Source organism: Eriocheir sinensis, chromosome 36, assembly GCF_024679095.1.
Source record: "Eriocheir sinensis breed Jianghai 21 chromosome 36, ASM2467909v1, whole genome shotgun sequence".
NCBI classification, from domain to species: Eukaryota; Metazoa; Arthropoda; class Malacostraca; order Decapoda; family Varunidae; genus Eriocheir; species Eriocheir sinensis.
The window spans coordinates 13,452,281-13,473,521 of NC_066544.1; the positions used below are offsets into that span (position 1 = coordinate 13,452,281).

Genomic DNA, 21,241 nt, shown 5'->3' on the forward strand with positions numbered 1-21,241 from the left:
TCTTCTGTGTGTTTGAAGGTCCTCTGTGGCGTGTGATATTCTTCTGTGTGTTTAAAGGTTATCTGTGTGTTTTAAGGTACTCTTTGGCGTGTGATATTCTTCTGTGTGTTTAAAGGTTATATGTGTGTTTTAAGGTACTCTTTGGCGTGTGATATTCTTCTGTGTGTTTAAAGGTTATCTGTGTGTTTTAAGGTACTCTTTGGCGTGTGATATTCTTCTGTGTGTTTAAAGGTTATATGTGTGTTTTAAGGTACTCTTTGGCGTGTGATATTCTTCTGTGTATTTGAAGGTCCTCTGTGGCGTGTAATATTCTTGTATGTGTTAAAGGTCGTTAGTGGTTTGTGTCAGTTTTCAGCCGGGATTTTCTGGTCTTGGTGTCCTGTGATTTTGTTCATGCGTATATTAAAGACTAATTGGTTCGTATTATTATTCAAGAGTGATACAAAAGATCCATGTGGCTTGTGATATTAGTCCTTGATATCTTTAAAAAAAGGCTGTTATTGCTTGACTTTGTTATATATGGTTGGTTTAAATGGTTTAATTGACTCTGTATTATTCGTATGTGTTAAAAAGGTACTAGTGCTTTATAATAGTATGTATGTGTGTGTGTGTGTGTGTGTGTGTGTGTGTGTGTGTGTGTGTGTGTGTGAAGGGGTTGGTGACTTATAATATAACTAGCTGATTTGAAGGAGTTAGATGTTTCTTATCGTGTACTAGGTGAAGTTAAAGGGACTCGCTCTTACGTAGTCTTATTTGAGGGTTACATTAAAGGTGTTGAAGGCTTGTAACAGTACTTCTGGGTGATCTGTTAGGCATTAGTGGCTTGTAATAACACTTATGGGTGATTTAAAGCGTTTGTAGTTTGTTATTACATATCAATTCGGATTTAAAGGAGTCTATGGGTTAGTAATGGTACTTGTGACTGGATTAAGGGTGTTAGTGTTCCCTTGTGATCGTTTTTATGGGGAGCTTAAAGTGTTATTGATTTATGTGGTTAATGGCGTTGATAAGAATAACCGTGTTTGTGAAGAGTAAGCAAGTGAGAGTGGTTTCGTAGTAAGTGAAAAGATAGAAGATGGCATATATAAAAAAAGGAAAGTCTTGCTAGTGTAGAAAAGGTAAACATAGGTGAAAGTAAGAAGGTCCGGATTCACAAACGCTCTCGGCTCTCATAACAAACATTCCCAAAGGCCACATGGGAGGTTAATCGGTGTTCTTTACATTCACGGTACAGCAGCAGCCTTGTCAATCGATCACTAGGCTCATAAAACTCACCCATGGAAATACTACTAACACAACCTCTACCAAAGCCCTAACAAATGTGGGGGGAGCCTTGTCAAACGATCACTAGGCTTATAAAACTACCCAAGAAAATACCAACACAACCTCTACCAAAGCCTTAACAAATGTGGGGATACAGAAGCCTTGTCAGACGATCAATAGGGTCGTAAAACTTATCCATGGAAATACTACTCACACAACAACCTCTACGGAAGTATTATCGAATGTGGGTGTCTAGGCCCTAAAACGTTTGAGGAGCCTGAGATACAGTGTCAGCGGCGGGCATCAGTCAGTTAGTCAGTCATTCAGTCAGGCAGTCAGTCAGTCAGTCAAGAGTCTATAAGGGCTGGTGAACTTAACCATCATGGGCGTAAAGATTGATGGCACAGTTGCATGACTCGGCCGCCACGTTCGTGACCCCACACAAGAATGCAGAGAGCCAGAACACAGTGGTTAGACTAAGTGCCTAAAAAAAGAAAGAAAACACACACACAAAAGAGTAAAGCTGATGAAAGGGAGGTGACTGTGTGTGTGTGTGTGTGTGTGTGTGTGTGTGTGTGTGTGTAGGAAGGATTTATGAAGTAGTGTGTCAAGAAAATGTGCATGAAAGAAAATGAGAGAGAGAGAGAGAAAGAGAGAGAGAGAATGTATTGGGAAAACCTATGGCCAAAAGTATTTATCGAAGAAGTGTGTTTCGGAGGAAGATTCTCTCTCTCTCTCTCTCTCTCTCTCTCTCTCTTGCCCCTTTCTTCCTCCTTCGCCCTCCTCTCTCCCTTCCTCTCCCTTCCCTCCCTTCCCTTCCACTGCCTCCCTTCCCTCTCCTCTTCTTCCTCTTTCTTCCCTCTACCACTCTGTTTTCCCCTTCCTTCCCTCTCTCCTTTGTGTCTTGCTCCCCTCTTCTTCCTTCTATCTCCCTCTTCTTCCTTCGCTTCTTACCTCTCGTCTGTCGTGTCTCCCTTTCCTTCCACTTTCCTCCTTCCTTCAGCTTTTTCCTCTTCCCTCTTTCTCTCCTCCCTTCCCCATCTTTCTCTCCCGTCGTGTTTCCCTTCCCTCTCTCCCTCCCTTCCCCATCTTCCCCCTTACCTCCCTCTCTCCCTCTTTCCCTTTAGTCATCTCCCTCTTTTACCCTCATTTCTCTCACCCTCCAAGGCAAGATATTTTTACTTTATTATTACTATTAACTTTTAACGCTGATGATGATGATGTTTGAGGAAGGGGGCCAACGTCTTAGTTCTGGCTTTATACATTAACTTTATTTTTTTCCTTTTCTCTTTATTTATTTTATTAACTTGCTCCGTGACTTGAGTGGGTGATTAAATGTTTTCCTAATTACCCTTTTTTCCGTATGTTGGTCGATTTATTAACTTCTTATTGGTTTTAATGGTGTAGTATTTAATTATCCTGTCTAATGAATATATAGTGGAAGAAGGAAGAAGGGGATGAAAGAAAGAGAGGAAAGGAAAGGAGAAAGGGAATGCAAGAATGGAATGAATGGAGGAGAGGAAGGAAGGAAGGAAATGAAGAAGGAGGAAGGAGAGAAGGAAAGGAAGGAAGGAGAAAGGGAATGAAAGAATGGAATGAATGGAGGAGAGAAAGAAAAGGATGGAAGGTTGGAAGGAAATGAAGAAGGAGGAGGAAGGAGAGTAGGAAAGAAAATAGAGAAGAAAGGAAAGAAGAGAAAGAAAGGAAACATAGTAAATAGAGAGGAAAGAAAGGGAAGTGAAAGCATGAAATCAGAAAACTACCACCATCTTCCTCTCCTCCTCCTCCTCCTCCTCCTCCTCCTTTTGCTCCACCTATAACAAACACAATATAAAAAAAAAAATCTCCCTCTTAGTTGTCATTTCTCACCTCATTCATTCATTCCATTCTTTCTTTCTTTCTTTCTTTGTCATATTTTCTTTCTTTCTTTCCTTGTCGTAATTTCTTTTTCTTTCTTTCTTTGTCGTATTTTCTTTCTTTCTTTCCTTGTCGTAATTTCTTTTTCTTTCTTTCTTTGTCGTATTTTCTTTCTTTCTTTGTCGTATTTTCTTTCTTTCTTTCTTTGTCGTAGTTTCTTTCTTTACTTATTCACTTATTTACCTTATTTTCCTTTCTTTCCAGAGTAAGACCAACAACACATCAACAACAACAACAGCACAATGGGGGACGCAGCGCTAAACCTGGGCATCAGCATCGTGAAGGCGGGGGTCTGCCTCTACGACATCATCACCTACCCGCTCTACGCCCTCGTGCAGCGGCCGTGGCAGGAGCGACACCTCATGAACAGAAAGAGGGTGAGTGACAAATGCCCGGGGAAATAAAGAGGGGGAGATTGCCCTATGACCTTAGTAAAACAAAACCACATATCTATTTTATATTTTCCCAGCGGATTCTTTTTAACTGCCATATCCTTTCATCACTCAGTTCTCTATACCCTTTGATCCTGGCTATCCTCACAAACAGGTTCCCTTTTTCAATCTCCTATGACCTTATTAAAACAAAACCACATATCTATCTTATATTTTCCCAGCGGATTCTTTTTAACTGCCATATCCTTTCATCACTCAGTCCTCTATACCCTTTGATCCTGGCCATCCCCACAAACAGGTTCCCTTTTTCAATCTCCTATGACCTTATTAAAACAAGACCACATATCTATTTTATATTTTCCCAGCGGATTCTTTTTAACTGCCATATCCTTTCATCACTCAGTCTTCTATGCCCTTTGATCCTGGCTTTTCCCACAAACAGGTTCCCTTTTTCAAGTCTCCTATGACCTTATAAAAACACAGCCACCTTCTTATCTTCAATCATATGCTTCTAATTCATCCCTAGCTCTCCTTTATCACCCAATCCTCCATGCTTCTTGATCCTGGCTATCCTCACAAACAGGTTCACTTTTTCAATCTCCTATGATCGTATAAAAACAAAATCTCTTTATCTATCTTCTATATCCCTGTTTGATTCTCCTTTACTCTCCTTCATCACCCAAACCTCCATGCCCCTTGATCCTGGCTATCCTCACAAACAGTTCCTTTTTCAATCTTTTGATCCTGGCTATCCTCACAAACAGGTTCCCTTTTTCAATCTCCTATGATCTTATAAAAACAAAACCACATATCTATCTTCTATATCCCAATTTGATTCTCCATATCTCTCCTTTATCACCCAATCCTCTATACCCTTTGATCCTGGCTATGCCCACAAACAGATACCTTTTCCAGTCTTCTATTTCCACTTATAAAAACTTCAACTACTTTCCTATCTTCTATCATATCCATCTAATTCATCCCCAGCTCTCCTTTATTACTCAATCCTCTGTGCCCCTTGATCCCAGCTATGCCCTATGCCCTCTACCCTCGGGAAGTACCCTAACAAGCCAGGGACAGCGCTTGAAGGTCACCACTCAGGACCCTTTGATCAGGCTTCATTAGAGGCAGCCACGGATTGGAGCTAACAATGGCTCTGACTTCCCTGCCTGATAGTGCCATGATGCAATTCCTGTCCCCAGTATGCATGAACCCAACACACACACTTTCCTTCTCTCTTTATCAGTCTATCTTCTTCTTCCCCACTTCTTCTTTTGTCGTCGTCTTCCAGTTTAACCGTCCGCTCCTTCCTGCTCTTTTCCCATTCACTGTTTTGTTTTGTGTTTTCCTCTCCTCATTTTCCTTTAATTTCCTATCTTTCTGCTTTTATCGTGTCTATTCTTTCCTTACTCTCCTGTCTACATCATCCTCATTCCTTCTTCACTCTTATCTCCAATCACTCCCTTTTCCTCCTCCATTTCCTACTTCTCCTCTCCTCCCATCATCTTCATCACTCCTCCCTCCGCTTCTCCCATCCCATCGTCCGTTCCGTTCCCCCGTCACTCCTTCCTCCCTCTCTCTCTCTCGTCTCCCATCCCGATCATCCCCTCACGCAGGCAGTCATTCAATTTCCCCTCTCAATGCACTGATGTATATTGTCTCCTTCCTGTCTCCCCTCTCCATGATTCCTGTGGATATCCTCTCGGCTCGTACAAGTAGTATCAGAAGCGCAATTGCCGGGAGGATGAAGCTGCCGACACCCTTGTAACCCGTGTGACTTTCTTTAGCTGTTCAGGTCGATGGAAAGTCATTATTAAGTGTATTCCCTCACTCCTTTAACCCATGTGACTTTCTTTAGCTGTTTAGGTCGATGGAAAGTCACTGTTTTGTCATAGGTGTATGTGACTTTCTATAGCTGTTGAGATGAGTGAAATGCCATATATATCGTCACAGCTGTACTCTCCCACTCTCTTAACCTGTGTGACTTTCTGTAGCTGTTTAGACAAGTGGAAAGTCATATATATTGTCACAGCTGTACTCTCTCACTCTCTTAACCTGTGTGACTTTCTGTAGCTGTTTAGACAAGTGGAAAGTCATATATATTGTCACAGCTGTACTCTCTCACTCTCTTAACCTGTGTGACTTTCTGTAGCTGTTTAGACAAGTGGAAAGTCATATATATTGTCACAGCTGTACTCCCTCACTCTCTTAACCTGTGTGACTTTCTGTAGCTGTTTAGACAAGTGGAAAGTCATATATATTGTCACAGCTGTACTCTCCCACTCTCTTAACCTGTGTGACTTTCTGTAGCTGTTTAGACAAGTGGAAAGTCATATATATTGTCACAGCTGTACTCTCTCACTCTCTTAACCTGTGTGACTTTCTGTAGCTGTTTAGACAAGTGGAAAGTCATATATATTGTCACAGCTGTACTCCCTCACTCTCTTAACCTGTGTGACTTTCTGTAGCTGTTTAGACAAGTGAAAAGTCATATATATTGTCACAGCTGTACTCTCCCACTCTCTTAACCTGTGTGACTGACTCTCTTTAGCTTTTTATGCCAGTGGAAAGCCATTTATTATACACATGTTGTCACAGTTCCACTCCCTCACACTCTTGTACTCTGGTCATGTTCCCTCAAATCCCAGTCCATGCTTACTCTCTCTTTCTATTCCTACTCAGTCTATGGTGCTGGTAGGCTTTCTTGGCAAGGCCTGATGGTCCGCCCCAGTCTGTTAAGGTCCAGGCAAGTGTTTTTTAATAATACCATCATCTTGCTTGTCTCATACTGTCCCCCAGAGCTAATTTTTTACCCTCTTTAGATATTTAACTTAAGAGTCCAGGTTGGTAGTTGGTCTTTAGGACAGCATGTGGGTAGTCTTAGGCCACTCGGCAATGACTGATTTGAACCCGGGTCCTTAAGGATGTCACGCCCTTACCACTGCCCCCCTGCCCCCCTTTCCCATGAAGTTGCGTATATGAAGCCGTGTTCTCTTGCCTTGATATTTTCTACCTCTTGTTCACGTGGCTGTTTTGTTTACTTTTCTCCTTTATTCTTCCTTTATGCTTCTTTATTTTGCCACTTATAGTATGATGTTCCCAACCCTTTTCCTTAATTCTTCCCTTTGTTTCCCAGCTCTTTTCCTTTTTTCTTTATTTATTGTACTTTTTTCTACCTCTATTATGTTCCCAACCCTTTTCCTTAATTCTTCCCTTTGTTTCCCAGCTCTTTTCCTTTTTTCTTTATTTATTGTACTTTTTTCTACCTCTTATGTTCCCAACCCTTCTCCCTTAATTCTTCCTTTGTTTCCCAGCTCTTTTCCTTTTTTTTTATTTATTGTACTTTTTTCTACCTCTATTATGTTCCAAACCCTTTTCCTTATTCTATTATGTATCCCAGCTCTTTCCCTCTATTCCTCCTCTACTCTACTTTTTTCTACCTTTAATTATGTTCCCAACCCTTTTCCTTATTCTGTCTATTATGTATCCCAGCTCTTTCCCTCTATTCCTCCTCTACTCTACTTTATTCTACCTCTATTATGCTCCCAACTCTTCTCCTTATTCTATTATGTTTCCCAGCTCTTTCCCTCTATTCCTCCTCTGCTCTACTTTATTCTACCTCTATTATGCTCTCAACCCTTTCTCATTATTCTTCCCTGGCTACTTTGTTTTTCCTGCATCCTTTTTTTCTAACTTAATTCTACTTTTATTAGTTTCCCTGCTTTTCTTTATTTTAGCTTCGTTTTACGTTATTCTACCTCCTCTGTTTTGTTTCCTCCAGCCCTTTCTTGTTTTTCTTCCTTATTTTCCTTTCATTTCCTATCTTTCTGTCTTCTTCATCTTCCCCATTTCTTCTTTACTCTCCCATCTCCATCTTCCTCATTCCTTCTTCCCTCTTCTCTTCTTCATTATGTTCCCCAGTCCTTTCCTTTACTCTACTTTATCCTACCTCTTATGTTTGCCAGCCTTTTCCCTTTGTATTCTATTCCTCCTTTTATTCTACCTCTGTTATGTGCTCCAGTCCTTTCCCTTCATACCACTAACTCGATTTTGCTACCCCCGTCCTTTCCCTTCATTCTTCCCTCACACTCCTCTATTCTAGCTCCGTTTTTCCTTCCCTCAGGCGGTGGAGGTGGGCGTCGGCGAGGGGATCTGCTTCCACAACAACGACCCGCCACATGAGTTCCAGGTGGAGATCCGGGAGGCCAAGATCACCACCATGGAGAGCGCCCTGTCATACGCTTGCAAGAAGCACAAAAACAAGAAGGCCATGGGCACCCGACACATCCTGATGGAGTTCGAGGAGGTGCAGAAGAGCGGGAAGGTGTTTAAGAAGGTGCGTGGGTTTGTTTATGACCGTCACTGTGAACTGGTAAAGGGGAATTGTTAGGTTTTTATTTGTCTGTATCCTGAGGGACGAGGAGGTGCAGAAGAGCGGGAAGGTGTTTAAGAAGGTGCATGTTGTTATGGGTTTGTGTATTACCGTGACTGTGAACTGGTAAAGGGAATTGTTAGGTTATTATTTGGGTGACTGTTGACTGACTGACTGACTAATGAAAGTGTGTGATGTTACGGTTCTCCTTATGACCTTTACTTGAACTGTATAGGGAAGTGTTAGATCATTGCTTGTCTGTTTGATTGGCTGAATGATGAGTTCTCGAATAGTTGACTATCCGACTTCTGACTGCAAGAGTATAATCACCACACGTTCTCTCTCCCCTTCCCAGTACGAGCTAGGAGACTACTCGTGGCTAACCTACAATGAAGTCGACAAAATGGCCACCAACTTCGGCCGGGGTCTGCGCGCGCTCGGCCACCAGTCCAAGGAGAACATTGTCATCTTCGCCGAGACGCGGAAGGAGTGGCTGATCTCGGCTATGGGGTGCTTCAAACAAAACTTCCCCTTGTGCACGCTGTATGCCACGCTGGGAGATGAGGCAGTAGTCCACGGCATCAACGAAACAGAGGTAGGGAGGAGTTCACCCAGCCCAGTTTTCCTTTCCCCTGTTTCTTCCTCCCTGTCCTGTCCCTGTTTTATTCATTTCTTCTCTTTCTTCAAATTTTCCTTTTCCCTTATCTCCATCATCGTCTCCATCTTCTCCGTTCTTTCCTCTCTCTTCTGTCCCCATTTTATTCATTCCTTATCATTTTTTTATCATTCTTCATTCTTTTATTTATCTTATTACCATTGCTATTGTCATCATCAACCTTCTTTTCTCAGGTACATAACATCATTACAATCACTCTCATCATTAGGCGCTTTCTCACACGTCATTACCATTGCCCTCGTCATCATTAACCTTCCCCCCTCAGGTCCGGCACATCATCACATCCCACGAGCTGCTCCCCAAGTTCAAGACGCTGCTGGCCAAGTGCCCCAACGTGACGCACATCACCTACTTCGGGGACCAGCTCAAGGAGACGTCCCTCGACGGATACAAGGCCGGCATAGTGTTCAACTCCTTCGAGGACGTCATAAAGAAGGGCAACAATAGCTCGTTCTCAGGTAGGTCGTCGTGTATGTGTTCAGGGACTTAAAATTTGTGTAGCCGTTCGTTTGTTGATGCGCCATTCTGAAGAGTGCAGGTCATCTGTAATACACCTTTCTTTTTTTCTCTGACGCCACCGCTAACTTCTCCTCCCTCTCCACCCCCCCACCCCCCCCACAGACGAGCCGCCGCGGGAGGATGACACAGCCATCATCATGTACACATCAGGGTCCACGGGCGCCCCCAAGGGAGTGATCATGTCGCACCACAACCTCGTCAACTCCATCATCGGCTACGCGGTTGGCCTGAACATTAAGAGGGATGACATCTACCTGGCCTATCTACCTCTCGCCCACGTGCTGGAGCTCATGGCAGGTGAGAGAGAGAGAGAGAGAGAGTGTGTGAGAGTGAGTGAGTTAGAGACACACAAAGCTTACAAATAAAAAAGTAGTCATAAACATTTAAGAGATAAGAGTTAGTATTCTTCAAAGTGTTTTCTCTCACATACTCAGTCAATGATGATGAGTTTAGTGTTTGGTTTTGGGGTGTGGATGGTGCATTAGTGAGAAGGAAAGAGAGAGAGAGAGAAAGAGAAAGAGTGAGATACGGACATGCAAGGCCTACAAAACATCATCTAGTCACAAACATTAAGAAAGAAAGAGTAACGAAAAAATAGTGCTATGTGTTTTTGTTTCTGTATTACCTAACAGAGATAGTGCCATGTGTTTCTGCTTCTGTTTTACCTAACAAAGATAGTGCCATGTGTTTTTGCTTCTGTATTATCAACTTGTGTTTCTGTAGCATCCAAATATTGAAAGAAAAAAGGTGATGTATTTCTGCAACATGTTTATTCCCTTCCCCAGAGTCCATGATGATGATGTTTGGTGTGCCGATGGGCTACTCCACGCCGCTCACCATGACCGACCGCTCCAGCAAGGTGAAGCGTGGCTGCCCGGGCGACTGTTCCGTCTTGAAGCCAACCATGATGGCCGCTGTGCCTGTGAGTGGCGGTGAATTATTATTATTATTTTTTTTTATACAACAAAGGAGACGGCTCAAGGGCAATAAAAAGTGTAGAAAAAAAGCCCGCTCCTCACCTCTCCCACAACAGACAAAAGTAAAGAGTTGCCAAAAGAGAGGTCAATTTTGGGTGGAGAGAGACATGAATTATAATGAATTTTTAGGGCCAACAAAAGGAACTTTGGGGATAGATAAATCTTCGTACTTCTGAGTTAGATTTTTGTGGTTTTATTTTTTGTGTGGAATGATAATTGCCTGCCATTCTGCATTTTATTGATGCCTCCTTGTTTTCTCCACAGCTTATCCTGGACAGAATCTACAAGGGTATTCTGGACAAGGTGGCAGCTCAGGGTCCTTGGCTGGGCAAGCTCTTTGAGTTTGGCCTCGAGTACAAGTTGAACTGGATGAAGCGTGGCTGGGACACCCCCATCTGTAACTGGTGAGTAGAGTGCACTAGTACTTGAGTGCCGGGTGTTTGATGCGTACAAGGATCATGGCACATCACAGGGTTCAAGTGCCCGCATAAAGTGACGGTGGGGAAAGCAGATTGTGAAGCCCTAGAAGATAACTAGATATAGTGGAGGACTGTGTAGGAGTGTGGAGACAGATGATAAAAAGAACCTGATGGATGGATGATAACCTGAAGTGGAGGCTCAGATGCTTAATGCTGTGGAATCATTTAACTAATTATTAACCCAGTAGCAGTGACGGGCCAAATTTGTGGCTTTACAGTTTAGCAGCGATGGGCCAAATTTGTGGCTTTACAGTTTAGCAGCGACGGGCCAAATTTGTGGCTTTACAGTTTAGCAGCGACGGGCCAAATTTGTGGCTTTACAGTTTAGCAGCGATGGGCCAAATTTGTGGCTTTACAGTTTAGCAGCGATGGGCCAAATTTGTGGCTTTACAGTTTAGCAGCGATGGGCCAAATTTGTGGCTTTACAGTTTAGCAGCGACGCGCCAAATTTGTGGCTTTACAGTTTAGCAGCGACGGGCCAAATTTGTGGCTTTACAGTTTAGCAGCGACGGGCCAAATTTGTGGCTTTACAGTTTAGCAGCAATGGGCCAAATTTGTGGCTTTACAGTTGAGCAACGGGCCAAATTTGTGGCTTTACAGTTTAGCAGCGATGGGCCAAATTTGTGGCTTTACAGTTTAGCAGCGATGGGCCAAATTTGTGGCTTTACAGTTTAGCAGCGACGGGCCAAATTTGTGGCTTTACAGTTTAGCATAGACAGGCCAAATTTTTTGCTTTACAGTTTAGCATCAATGGGCCAAATTTGTGGCTTTACAGTTTAAGCAATGGGCCAAATTTGTGGCTTTACAGTTTAGCAGCAATGGGCCAAATTTGTGGCTTTACAGTTTAGCAACAACGGCCAAATTTGTGGCTTTACAGTTTAGCAGCGAGGCCAAATTTGTGGCTTTACAGTTTAGCAATGGCCAAATTTGTGGCTTTACAGTTTAGCAGCAATGGGCCAAATTTGTGGCTTTACAGTTTAGCAGCGACAGGCCAAATTTGTGGCTTTACAGTTTAGCAGCAATGGGCCAAATTTGTGGCATTAAATTTTAGCAGCTAGGGGCAAAATTTGTGTCTTTACAGTTTAGCAGCAATGGGCCAAATTTGTGGCTTTACAGTTTAGCAGCAATGGGCCAAATTTGTGGCTTTACAGTTTAGCAGCAAATTGTGGCTTTACAGTTTAGCAACAATGGGCCAAATTTGTGGCTTTACAGTTTAGCAGCGACCCAAATTTGTGGCTTTACAGTTTAACAGCGGGCCAAATTTGTGGCTTTACAGTTTAGCGATGGGCCAAATTTGTGGCTTTACAGATTAGCAGCTATGGGCCAAATTTGTGGCTTTACAGTTTAGCAGCGATGGGCCAAATTTGTGGCTTTACAGTTTAGCAGTGGGCCAAATTTGTGGCTTTACAGTTTAGCAGCGACCAAATTTGTGGCTTTACAGTTTAGCAACAAATTTGTGGCTTTACAGTTTAGCAGCGACGGGCCAAATTTGTGGCTTTACAGTTTAGCAGCAATGGGCCAAATTTGTGGCTTTACAGTTTAGCAGCGACGGGCCAAATTTGTGGCTTTACAGTTTAGCAGCGATGGGCCAAATTTGTGGCTTTACAGTTTAGCAACAGGGCAAATTTGTGGCTTTACAGTTTAGCAGAAATGTGCAAAATTTGTGGCTTTACAGTTTAACAGCGATTTGTGGCTTTACAGTTTAACAGCGATGGGCCAAATTTGTGGCTTTACAGTTTAACAGCGATGGGCCAAATTTGTGGCTTTACAGGTCACCCGCAATGGGCCAAATTTGTGGCTTTACAGTTTAGCAGCGATGGGCCAAATTTGTGGCTTTACAGTTTAGCAGCGACGGGCCAAATTTGTGGCTTTACAGTTTAGCAGCGACGGGCCAAATTTGTGGCTTTACAGTTTAGCAGCGACGGGCCAAATTTGTGGCTTTACAGTTTAGCAGCAATGGGCCAAATTTGTGGCTTTACAGTTTAGCAGCAATGGGCCAAATTTGTGGCTTTACAGTTTAGCAGCAACGGGCCAAATTTGTGGCTTTACAGTTTAGCAGTGACGGGCCAAATTTGTGCCATGATATAAACCCCCCAAAATAGATGATTCATAATCTGATCACAAATGCTTTGATATATATTATGAAATGGTTTGTGTGAGGGGTGATTTTTTTCTCCATTGTCCCTATCTTCCTTTATTTTTTTTATTATTTTTTTTATCAAAGGATGCGGCTCAAGGGCAACAACAACAACAAAAAGAGAAAAGAAAAAAATGCTACTTGCCGCTCCCACAAAAGTAAAAAGTCTTCCTTCCTCCTTCTCCTGTCCCTGTTTTATGTATTCTTTCTTCTTCTCCCCAGTTTTCCTTTCCCTTCCTGATCGTCTCCATCTCTCCTGTTCCTTCCTCCCTTACCCATTCCCATTTCTTTCATTCCTTCTCTTTCCCCCAGTTTTCCTCTATCTCCATCATCGTCTCCATCCATAGCCCACTCAACCCCAAAACGGAGAATAAGGAAATTAAACGAAAAGAACAGATGATTGCCTGCGTACTAAACATAAGTGGAGTTTGCTTGGGAACAATGAGAGAGAATAGATTCGAGACAGATACTTTTTTACTTCAGGAGATAATTTGGCCATGAAGTCTCGATCAAGAATAATGATGCTTCAGATAACACAAGTGGCGTGAGTCGTGTATCTGCGTACTATCTGATAAAACTATCTTCGTACCATTGTCTGGCTCCTTGTCCTCATCGTCTCTCTTTCAATTCACTCGTTCGTCCATTTATCCATGTCCATTAATTCATTCATACAGCAAGTTTGTATTGGGTAGGAAGTATGATTATGTATGTGTGCGTGTGTGTATGTCCAACGGATATAAAACACACCTCCACCAGAAGTTGACCTCTCTTGTCCACTCTATATGATCTTTTGTGGAGCAGCAAGTAGCGGTCTTTTTTTTTTCTTTTTTCTACACCCTTTTTGTTGCCCTTCACCCGTCTCCTATGTTAAAAAAAATTCTGTTTCCGCATCATATATAGTTGACGTTCTCTCCTCCCGACAGTTATTTTTACATTATATTACTACAGTGACTGAAGACACATTAACCCAGTAGCAGCGGGGATCATGTTTCTTAATGGTCCCTCTAAGCGAGAAAAATGAGAAAAAATCACCCCTCACACAAACCATTTCTTAATATATATATCAAAGCATTTGTGATCAGATTATATATCATCTATTTTGGAGGGTTTATATCATGGCACAAATTTGGCCCGTTGCTGCTACCGGGTAAATAGTTGATGTTCTCTCTTCCTGACAGTTATTTTTACATTATATTACTGCAGTGACTTCATATTTTCTAGCTTCTGTGGGTGGAATTAGAACTAACTGAGGAATACACACACACTGAATCTACTTGTGTCTTGTTAAGGGAAAAGCATGTATCCCTTAGTTAGTCATGTTTCAAGCAGTCTCACATGATCAGTATCCCCTCACAAAATACACTAAATATGCATACACACTAATTCTACATGTTTTGTGAGAGGAAAATCATTTATTCTTCAGATACTCCGATTTCAAGCACTCTCTCATGATTACCCCCTCACAAAATACTCTAAATATGCATACACACTAATTCTACATGTTTTGTGAGAGGAAAATCATTTATTCTTCAGATACTCCTATTTCAAGCAGTCTCTCATGATTACCCCCTCACAAAATACTCTAAATATGCATACACACTAATTCTACATGTTTTGTGAGAGGAAAATCATTTATTCTTCAGTTACTTCATGTTCCAAGCAGCCCTACAGCACACCCTTACCCTTCCCTCCGCTTGCAGGTTCGTCTTCAGGAAGGTGCGGGCGCTGCTGGGTGGACGGCTGCGCATCATGGCGGTGGGTGGGGCGCCGCTCTCCCCCGACACCCATAACTTCGTGAGGGCCAGCTTGGGGGTGCCGGTGCTTCAGGTGAGGATGGGGGAGGACCTAGGCATGGAAGGGCTTTAACTTGTATTATCAAACGTTTGGGGTTCTTTTTACAACTGTTTTTCAAGGCCAGAGAGGAGCTACGGGTTGTCATTAGTGTTTGTGTCATTCACCGTGGAAGTCTTGCAAAACTACCACCAGGCTCAGGAAACCACCCACGGAAATCCCGACAACTTCTGTGAGGGCCTTCAAAGAGTTCGATAATATGGACCTTAGGCTCTTAAATGCTCTCATGTTGGAATGGACTGTATGTGTGTGTGTGTGTGTGTGTGTGTGTGTGTGTGTGTGTGTGTGTGTGTGTGTGTGGAATAGGTTAGACTTGACATTATCCCCTCATGGCATTTCGTTTGCCTGCGTTGTGCTCTCTTAGTAACATGGGGAAGAGACTCATTTATATTAGGCTTATCTATCAAGTACCTGTCTCAGTTTTTAATTTTTTTTCAAGGTTATCAGATGCTTTTATCTCGCCATTGAGTTTTTATAATTTGTTGCTTTTTTTCCTTGACGTGACAAAGCATTTTCTCCTTCCAGGGTTACGGGTTAACGGAGTCCTGCGGGTGCGCAACACTCATGGACCAGTACGACCTGACAACAGGTCAAGTAGGCGCTCCCCTGCAGGTGTGCGACATCAAACTAGTCAATTGGGAAGAAGGAAACTACAGGATAACTGACAAGCCCAGGCCACGAGGAGAGATTGTGATTGGTGGGTTATGAAAGTCTGTTAAAGGCATGGCACAGGTGTAACATGATGATACTTGTTACGGTAACAAAGAGTTGAAATTTAACATTTTGACTGAGTAGAGCCATATAAGAAGCAAGCTTCAATACTACTAATAGTTTTATCATAACGATCTGGTATGGTGTGCAGCGCACTCCACTTAACTGCCCTGAGTGCCTTATGGCAGCTGTGTCGCCCTTATCAGAAGGCAGTGACATTGTAGTTTAATGTCTCGAGGGTTATCAATTTCTTTCTATAATTATAAGCCCATGGATTCACAATGTCCCTTGCATGCTTTATTTATGCAAAGAATAATACAATAAGCACAATAACCATGATTTTTTAAGCAGGCAGAAGGAGAGAGGATACTGTATTAAAAGACTGTTGCTGTGTGTCTTCTATCATCCATTTTGTCTGCTTCAAGCATTGTGCTTATTTTAATGTTTTAAGTAAATAGTGCATGATGCACCATGACAGGCTGGCATTGAGCAGAGGACATTGTGAACCCATGTGCTCATAATCATAAGAAGCTGACAAGCTGGCGTCACAGTGTTCTGGTCAAGGTGACAACACAGCTGCCATACAGTGTTAAAGGCAGGAGCTCTCACATGATGCCTGACGCTAAGCTGACAAAACTAAAAAAATATGCCAAGGCTTACACTGTGTTGCGTGAATTGTGCCAAGGCTTACACTGTGTTGCGTGAATTGTGCCAAGGCTTACACTGTGTTGCGTGAATTGTATGTTTATTAGCTTTTAATTTTTTTGCTGCTACAAGTAGCACAGCGACTACACATCTTGTGGTGAAATAACATGACTGTGATGTCTAAAATTACACAATAGTGATGTTATATCAGTAATGTAAATATGCATCCTAAATCGTGTCTTTTTCAGGTGGTTCAAATATTGCTGTTGGATATTATAAGAACCCAAAGAAGACAAAGGAGGACTTCTTCGACAGTGACGGAAGGAGGTGGTTCAGGACGGGAGACATCGGAGAGTTTGGAGAGGACGGCTGCCTCATGATCATTGGTGGGTGCAGGGAGGGGGAGGGGGAGGGGGTGTCTCTATCATAATAGCGTGGTGAAGAATTATGATTTACAATAAGGTCTTCTCACTAAATATTTGAACTTGTCATTACCATTATTTTTCCAGACCGCAAGAAGGACCTCGTCAAGCTGCAGTTCGGAGAGTACGTCTCACTTGGCAAGGTGGAGTCAGAGCTTAAGGTGTGTCCCTCAGTGGAGAACATCTGTGTGTATGGCGAGTCCAGCAAGAACAACATCGTGGCCATCATGAGTCCGGTACAGAAGAACCTTGAGGACCTGGCACGCTCCCTCGGCAAGAAAGACCTGCGGCGAGAGCTGCTGTGCATGGACGATGACATCAACAAGGCCCTCCTGCAGGAGCTGGTGGCCACTGGCAAGAAGGGTGAGGATAAACATGTACCATGTGTAGTGTATGCTTATACTGTGTAACATGCTTTCATTCAGCCTGCTTCAAACTTTATTTTACTATTCATTTCAATAGTAGTGCCCAGCCATAAAACACTCAATGCAGCTAAGTGGAAGCATGTTCCACAGCAAGTGTTAATACTGAAAAAACAAGAAAACTGCTGAAACTTGTTGCTTTCCTATTTCTTAACTTGTAAAATCACACTTATTTCCACAGGCACTTCATTATATTGAATTTAAGTTGTAGTGTTAACAATTCCTATAGCCTAGTTCATTCAAACATTGCTCCACAAACAGTGTGCTTGACTTGACGGTGAAAAAAATTACTTATCACCTCAACGTCATGGTGAAAACTGAAGTACAATTGAGTATAAACAAACATTTTCGTTGTACAAAATGTTTTGTGTAACATCTGAGGTAGAGTAGAGGATTACAGTATCGTAACTGGCTGCTCTTTCAGCCAATCAGGATTGAGAAAACAGTGATGGTTCTGGCCCTTTATAGCAAGACACTTTGTGACCATTAGTAGTTATGTTCTCTAATCTTAACCCTTAGGAGGTGTATGAATACCAATGAGTCTGGTAGATCTGTCAAGCTAGAAAGTCCTTGAACACAACATTAATGAGCCTCTGAATTACAGCCAAGTTGGAGAGGTTTGAGCTGCCCACGGCACTCTTCCTCACCTCTGAGCTCTGGACGCCCGACACCGGCCTGGTCACGGCTGCCTTCAAGCTCAAGCGCAAGAGCATTCAAGTCAAGTACCAGGACGCCATCAACCGCATGTACGCCTCCTAGAGCCTGGGTGTGGCCCCACGCCGGGCCGGAACGTGACAGCTGCCGCTCAGGATCGTTGGCTCCGCCGCAGGTAATGACCAGACGTGGAGCGCATTGGAGGACACCTCAACCAAGGGGAAGCTCTGCAAAAAGCAAAATTTTAAGCGAAGGTGTTTGATAACTTATTCTTACTTTCTGTGTAGGCTTAGAACATTATGGTTTGCTGTTGAATAGGAACAAGTAAGTTTTACCTTTAGTTTACCAAGAGTTGTAAATATTTTGTTTCATTTGTTGCTGCAGAGACTGATTGTTAAGAACGTTTGTGACCCTTGTGTGTAGGGACATGAAGGGTCACTTGTAAAATGTGTAAAATAATTTATTACTTTACATGATAAGGAAATTGGCTGAATGTTTGACCTTTGTTTGACCTCTGTGTTGATAATTGTCCTAGTGTTGCATCGTGTGTTGTGTTAGTGAAGATAAAGTGATGTGTCGCACCTTGTGTGTGTAGCTGCCAGACAAACCATCTTGCCTTCACAGCAGAGGTCAAGTGTCTTGTCCAGTGTTGAGAGCTTGGTGTGCCCCACTGTGCCTTACTCCAAGCAGCCTCTGTCTCCCGGGTGGCTGCAGTGAGAGCACATTAAGAGCATTGTGTCATTGCTTCATTGCAGCTCTGAATTTTTAAAGTTGCACATCTACAGTGGCCTGTGAAAGAATGTTTTGCTACAGTTAGGTCTTTTATTTTCCAGAAACCATTAATTTTAAATGTTACATTGGGTAAACACCAGCCCACATTTATTATTTTGTTTTCCATTTCATCAGAAGTGTGCCATCACTAACATCAGTTTTCAGGCTTTGTCAATTGTTAAAATGAGGTTTATTAGACCACACTTTTCTGGACTATGGAGATCCACTCGCATAAGATGTACCCGAGTGCAAAAAATGTGATAGCAAATATAAACTAGAGCTTATAATCACACACTTTAGCAACAACAAAATCTCTGTGAGTGAGAGATTGTGTTCCTAGAGTCATGAAGTACCTTGAATACCTCCCACCTACCTAATCCTTAATATTATTTATTATGGAGTAAATCTGATGCTAGTCTTTTGTTTAACACTTGTACAACATATTGTGAAATTGTTAAAGTTTCCTTTCATGTTAAGAAAAGCTGAATGCAACAACTAACTTGTAGTAAAGTGAGCCATTTAAGTCATTCATGGCAGTGGCACAAAGAGGCTGCCAAGTGATACATTTTTTTGCTGAAGGCCGCGTCCCAACCCTCAGCCTCTGCGTGCATCTAAGCACCAGACTGTAAGCATTATATAGAAATTCCTGGAGAATGTAGTTTTGCAGATTTTTCATTCCATGTCAACTGCAATGTTGTTATTTGTCTACTTCAAAGACATAAATTTTGTAGAATAATTCTGCAGGCATTCTTTTTTAAAACAATTATTTTGCAGGCCAGATAGCACTATTATATTGTGCACTGTGTAATTAATTTTTAGCATTTGAGGACCAAATATTCAATATAACTGCATCTGCAGGAAGTAGTGACACTTTCTAACAGTAAAAACAACCACCAGTGCTCTGAGGGGCAGTTACAAAAATGACTTGTGAACCAAGACAACATGTGAGCTTTTACAGTGACACTTGGAGGTCAGGGAAGGAATTACTGCTCAGGGCAGCTTTGCATTCACAGACATGTATACACACAGCTTATACATCATAATACATACAGTCATACGATACCCAATAGCAGATGTTGCACACTAGATGGTTATTAGTGATTGTGTAACATTGTTTTTATTTATAACTGACTAGGTAGTAAAAGTGAAGTGTTTGTACTTCCTTGAGTTCAGTGTTCCATATCGATGTATTGGACGAAGCTTAACTACACTGCCGGGCCCTCGTGAAGTCCACAGCAATGCCACCAGCTCTTAATTTAGTAAATGGTGTCAGTCAAGTAATCAGTAAGAAGCACACAGTTTAATGTTGCTTAAACTCAGATGTGGTAATTTATAGAGTACTGCGGACAGGCACTCGCCACACTGAACAGGCTGTCTGGAGGGAGTTGGATGTGACAGCCGTGTAGTGGCGAATTAGGCTTACCACGCAGATATTGAACTTCTTTGAACTTTTGCCTTGTCGTGTATTGCTGGGAGCGCTAGATCATCCAAGCTTCAGCAGCGTACATAACGTGCACATCAGTCTGGTATTGTTGGCCCTTAACACAGCACAAAACAATACAGCACAAAGATGAAAAGTGATAATGTTACAAGCATGAAGCTACAAGGTCTGTCGCATGAAGGCCACGCCGAGCAGCGACTGTGTTAGGACGAGCATCAAGACTCATCTCATCTCATCATTCTCATCATGGCATCCCAAACATTACCATGGACATCAGATTGTTCACCCATCCATTGATAATCCATAAATACTTCCATTAGAAGCCAACATGCTGTCCTTGAATGTCAAAAATTATAAGTTTGTCAATGTTCAACTTTTGATTTTGGTCGTTTAGCCTCCAACGTGTAATGTGGCCAAGACCAAACCATTGAGGCAGCAGAGGTTAGATTGTTTGTGTCTGAATTTATTTACAAAAGCACGTATTTACCTTTGAAGTTAAATTGCATCGCCCTTTGTTACACACATACAGAATTTGGGCACACCATTGTTTTGTGATGTATTGAATGTTATGGGTATGTTGTGCAATTAGAAATGTTTTGGCTCATGCTTTCTCTGGAACTTTTTGTATTTATTTTATACTCGTAGGTTGATGCATTATGGGCATTTTAGATTGGCCAGTGAGATGCAGCACTCAGGCTTAGCTGTGGCCAGTGTGTCAATACTCAGTGAAGCCATCCTCTAAGTCTAAGACCTCTGTGCTGGACGAAATAGCTTGACGTGGAATTATTTTCATAATTCTCAAATTCATACTTGGACAACTTAGTAAGACTTGTTAGGGGCAGCGAGTCATCCTCCTCAGCAGTGTTGAAGGCAGTGCAAGGCAGGATGGGGACACAGCCGGCAACACTGTGGACCAGCCGGACGCCTTAACAGCAAGATATTTGTATTTTGAATGATAAATACTGGCTGAGTGTTGCTGGCTGGGCTGGACTTGTCTCATGAGTAAAAACTCGTATCACCGAACTGCACAATCAAGTGATTATGATTAAATCAGATTTACTACCAATGAGCAGCCTTCGTTGGGCATGAATCTGCAAAATCAAAAGACTGTACGACTACTAATATGCACTCACCTTAGGACACAAATGACATGAGCACCTTGCAGCAGACTGGGCGGTGCTGTGCCTGCCATCTGCCTGAGGTGCTGCAGTGTGCTGTGATGCCTTCAGGATTCGCTGGACCCCAAACACAACCCTGTCCAGTGGAGGTCACGAGTGTTAGGAAATAGAGGACGTTATGCTGTTGGTCACGTGGCAAGTGTTGCACAATAGCCGGGTGCTCGCTGAGATCAATTTTTAATTTGCAATAAGAAAAAAAAGAATATGATTGTTTTGAATGAGGAGCCTTAGGAAGAAACAAATGTATATAATTTATATGTATTATTTTTGCATAACTGGTAAAACATTTACCATTAATAAATTTCGTATGGTATGTACATCAGCTTTTATTTTCTCCTGGAGAAGGCTTTGTGGCTGTGTTCCAAGCTCTCCCTTACTAACAGATGATTATTTCCAGCTCAAAAAAATAATGGC

The 21,241-nt window shown here is 42.4% G+C and overlaps 1 protein-coding gene and 1 long non-coding RNA gene across 6 annotated transcripts in view; one reads left to right on the top strand and one right to left on the bottom strand.

Annotated features, from left to right (window-relative positions):
* LOC127007862 (long-chain-fatty-acid--CoA ligase 4-like) overlaps positions 1-21,144 on the top strand; it is a 46,002-nt gene extending 24,858 nt beyond the window's left edge. For 3 of the 4 annotated variants that reach the window (XM_050879274.1, XM_050879273.1, XM_050879275.1), the window contains exons 2-13: positions 3,385-3,557; positions 7,696-7,908; positions 8,300-8,539; positions 8,886-9,078; positions 9,242-9,436; positions 9,925-10,061; positions 10,381-10,520; positions 14,433-14,559; positions 15,109-15,280; positions 16,188-16,325; positions 16,449-16,724; positions 17,388-21,144. In XM_050879274.1, coding sequence (XP_050735231.1) covers positions 3,423-3,557; positions 7,696-7,908; positions 8,300-8,539; positions 8,886-9,078; positions 9,242-9,436; positions 9,925-10,061; positions 10,381-10,520; positions 14,433-14,559; positions 15,109-15,280; positions 16,188-16,325; positions 16,449-16,724; positions 17,388-17,542 — 2,121 coding nt within the window. In that variant the 5' untranslated portion in view covers positions 3,385-3,422 and the 3' untranslated portion in view covers positions 17,543-21,144. Of the gene's footprint in view, positions 1-3,384; positions 3,558-7,695; positions 7,909-7,969; positions 8,027-8,299; positions 8,540-8,885; positions 9,079-9,241; positions 9,437-9,924; positions 10,062-10,380; positions 10,521-14,432; positions 14,560-15,108; positions 15,281-16,187; positions 16,326-16,448; positions 16,725-17,387 lie in introns of those variants that run through there. The other variant, XM_050879276.1, reaches the window with a different exon arrangement.
* Positions 5,521-7,679, bottom strand: LOC127007868 (uncharacterized). 2 transcript variants are annotated; one of them, XR_007760620.1, is made up of 5 exons: positions 7,192-7,679; positions 6,926-7,104; positions 6,023-6,838; positions 5,786-5,943; positions 5,521-5,627 (listed from the first exon to the last, which is right to left on the bottom strand). It is a non-coding gene; the product is annotated as an uncharacterized LOC127007868 (long non-coding RNA). The 2 variants fall into 2 exon arrangements; XR_007760619.1 differs by having other exon boundaries at positions 5,614-5,706.
* Positions 21,145-21,241: the final 97 nt, after the last annotated feature.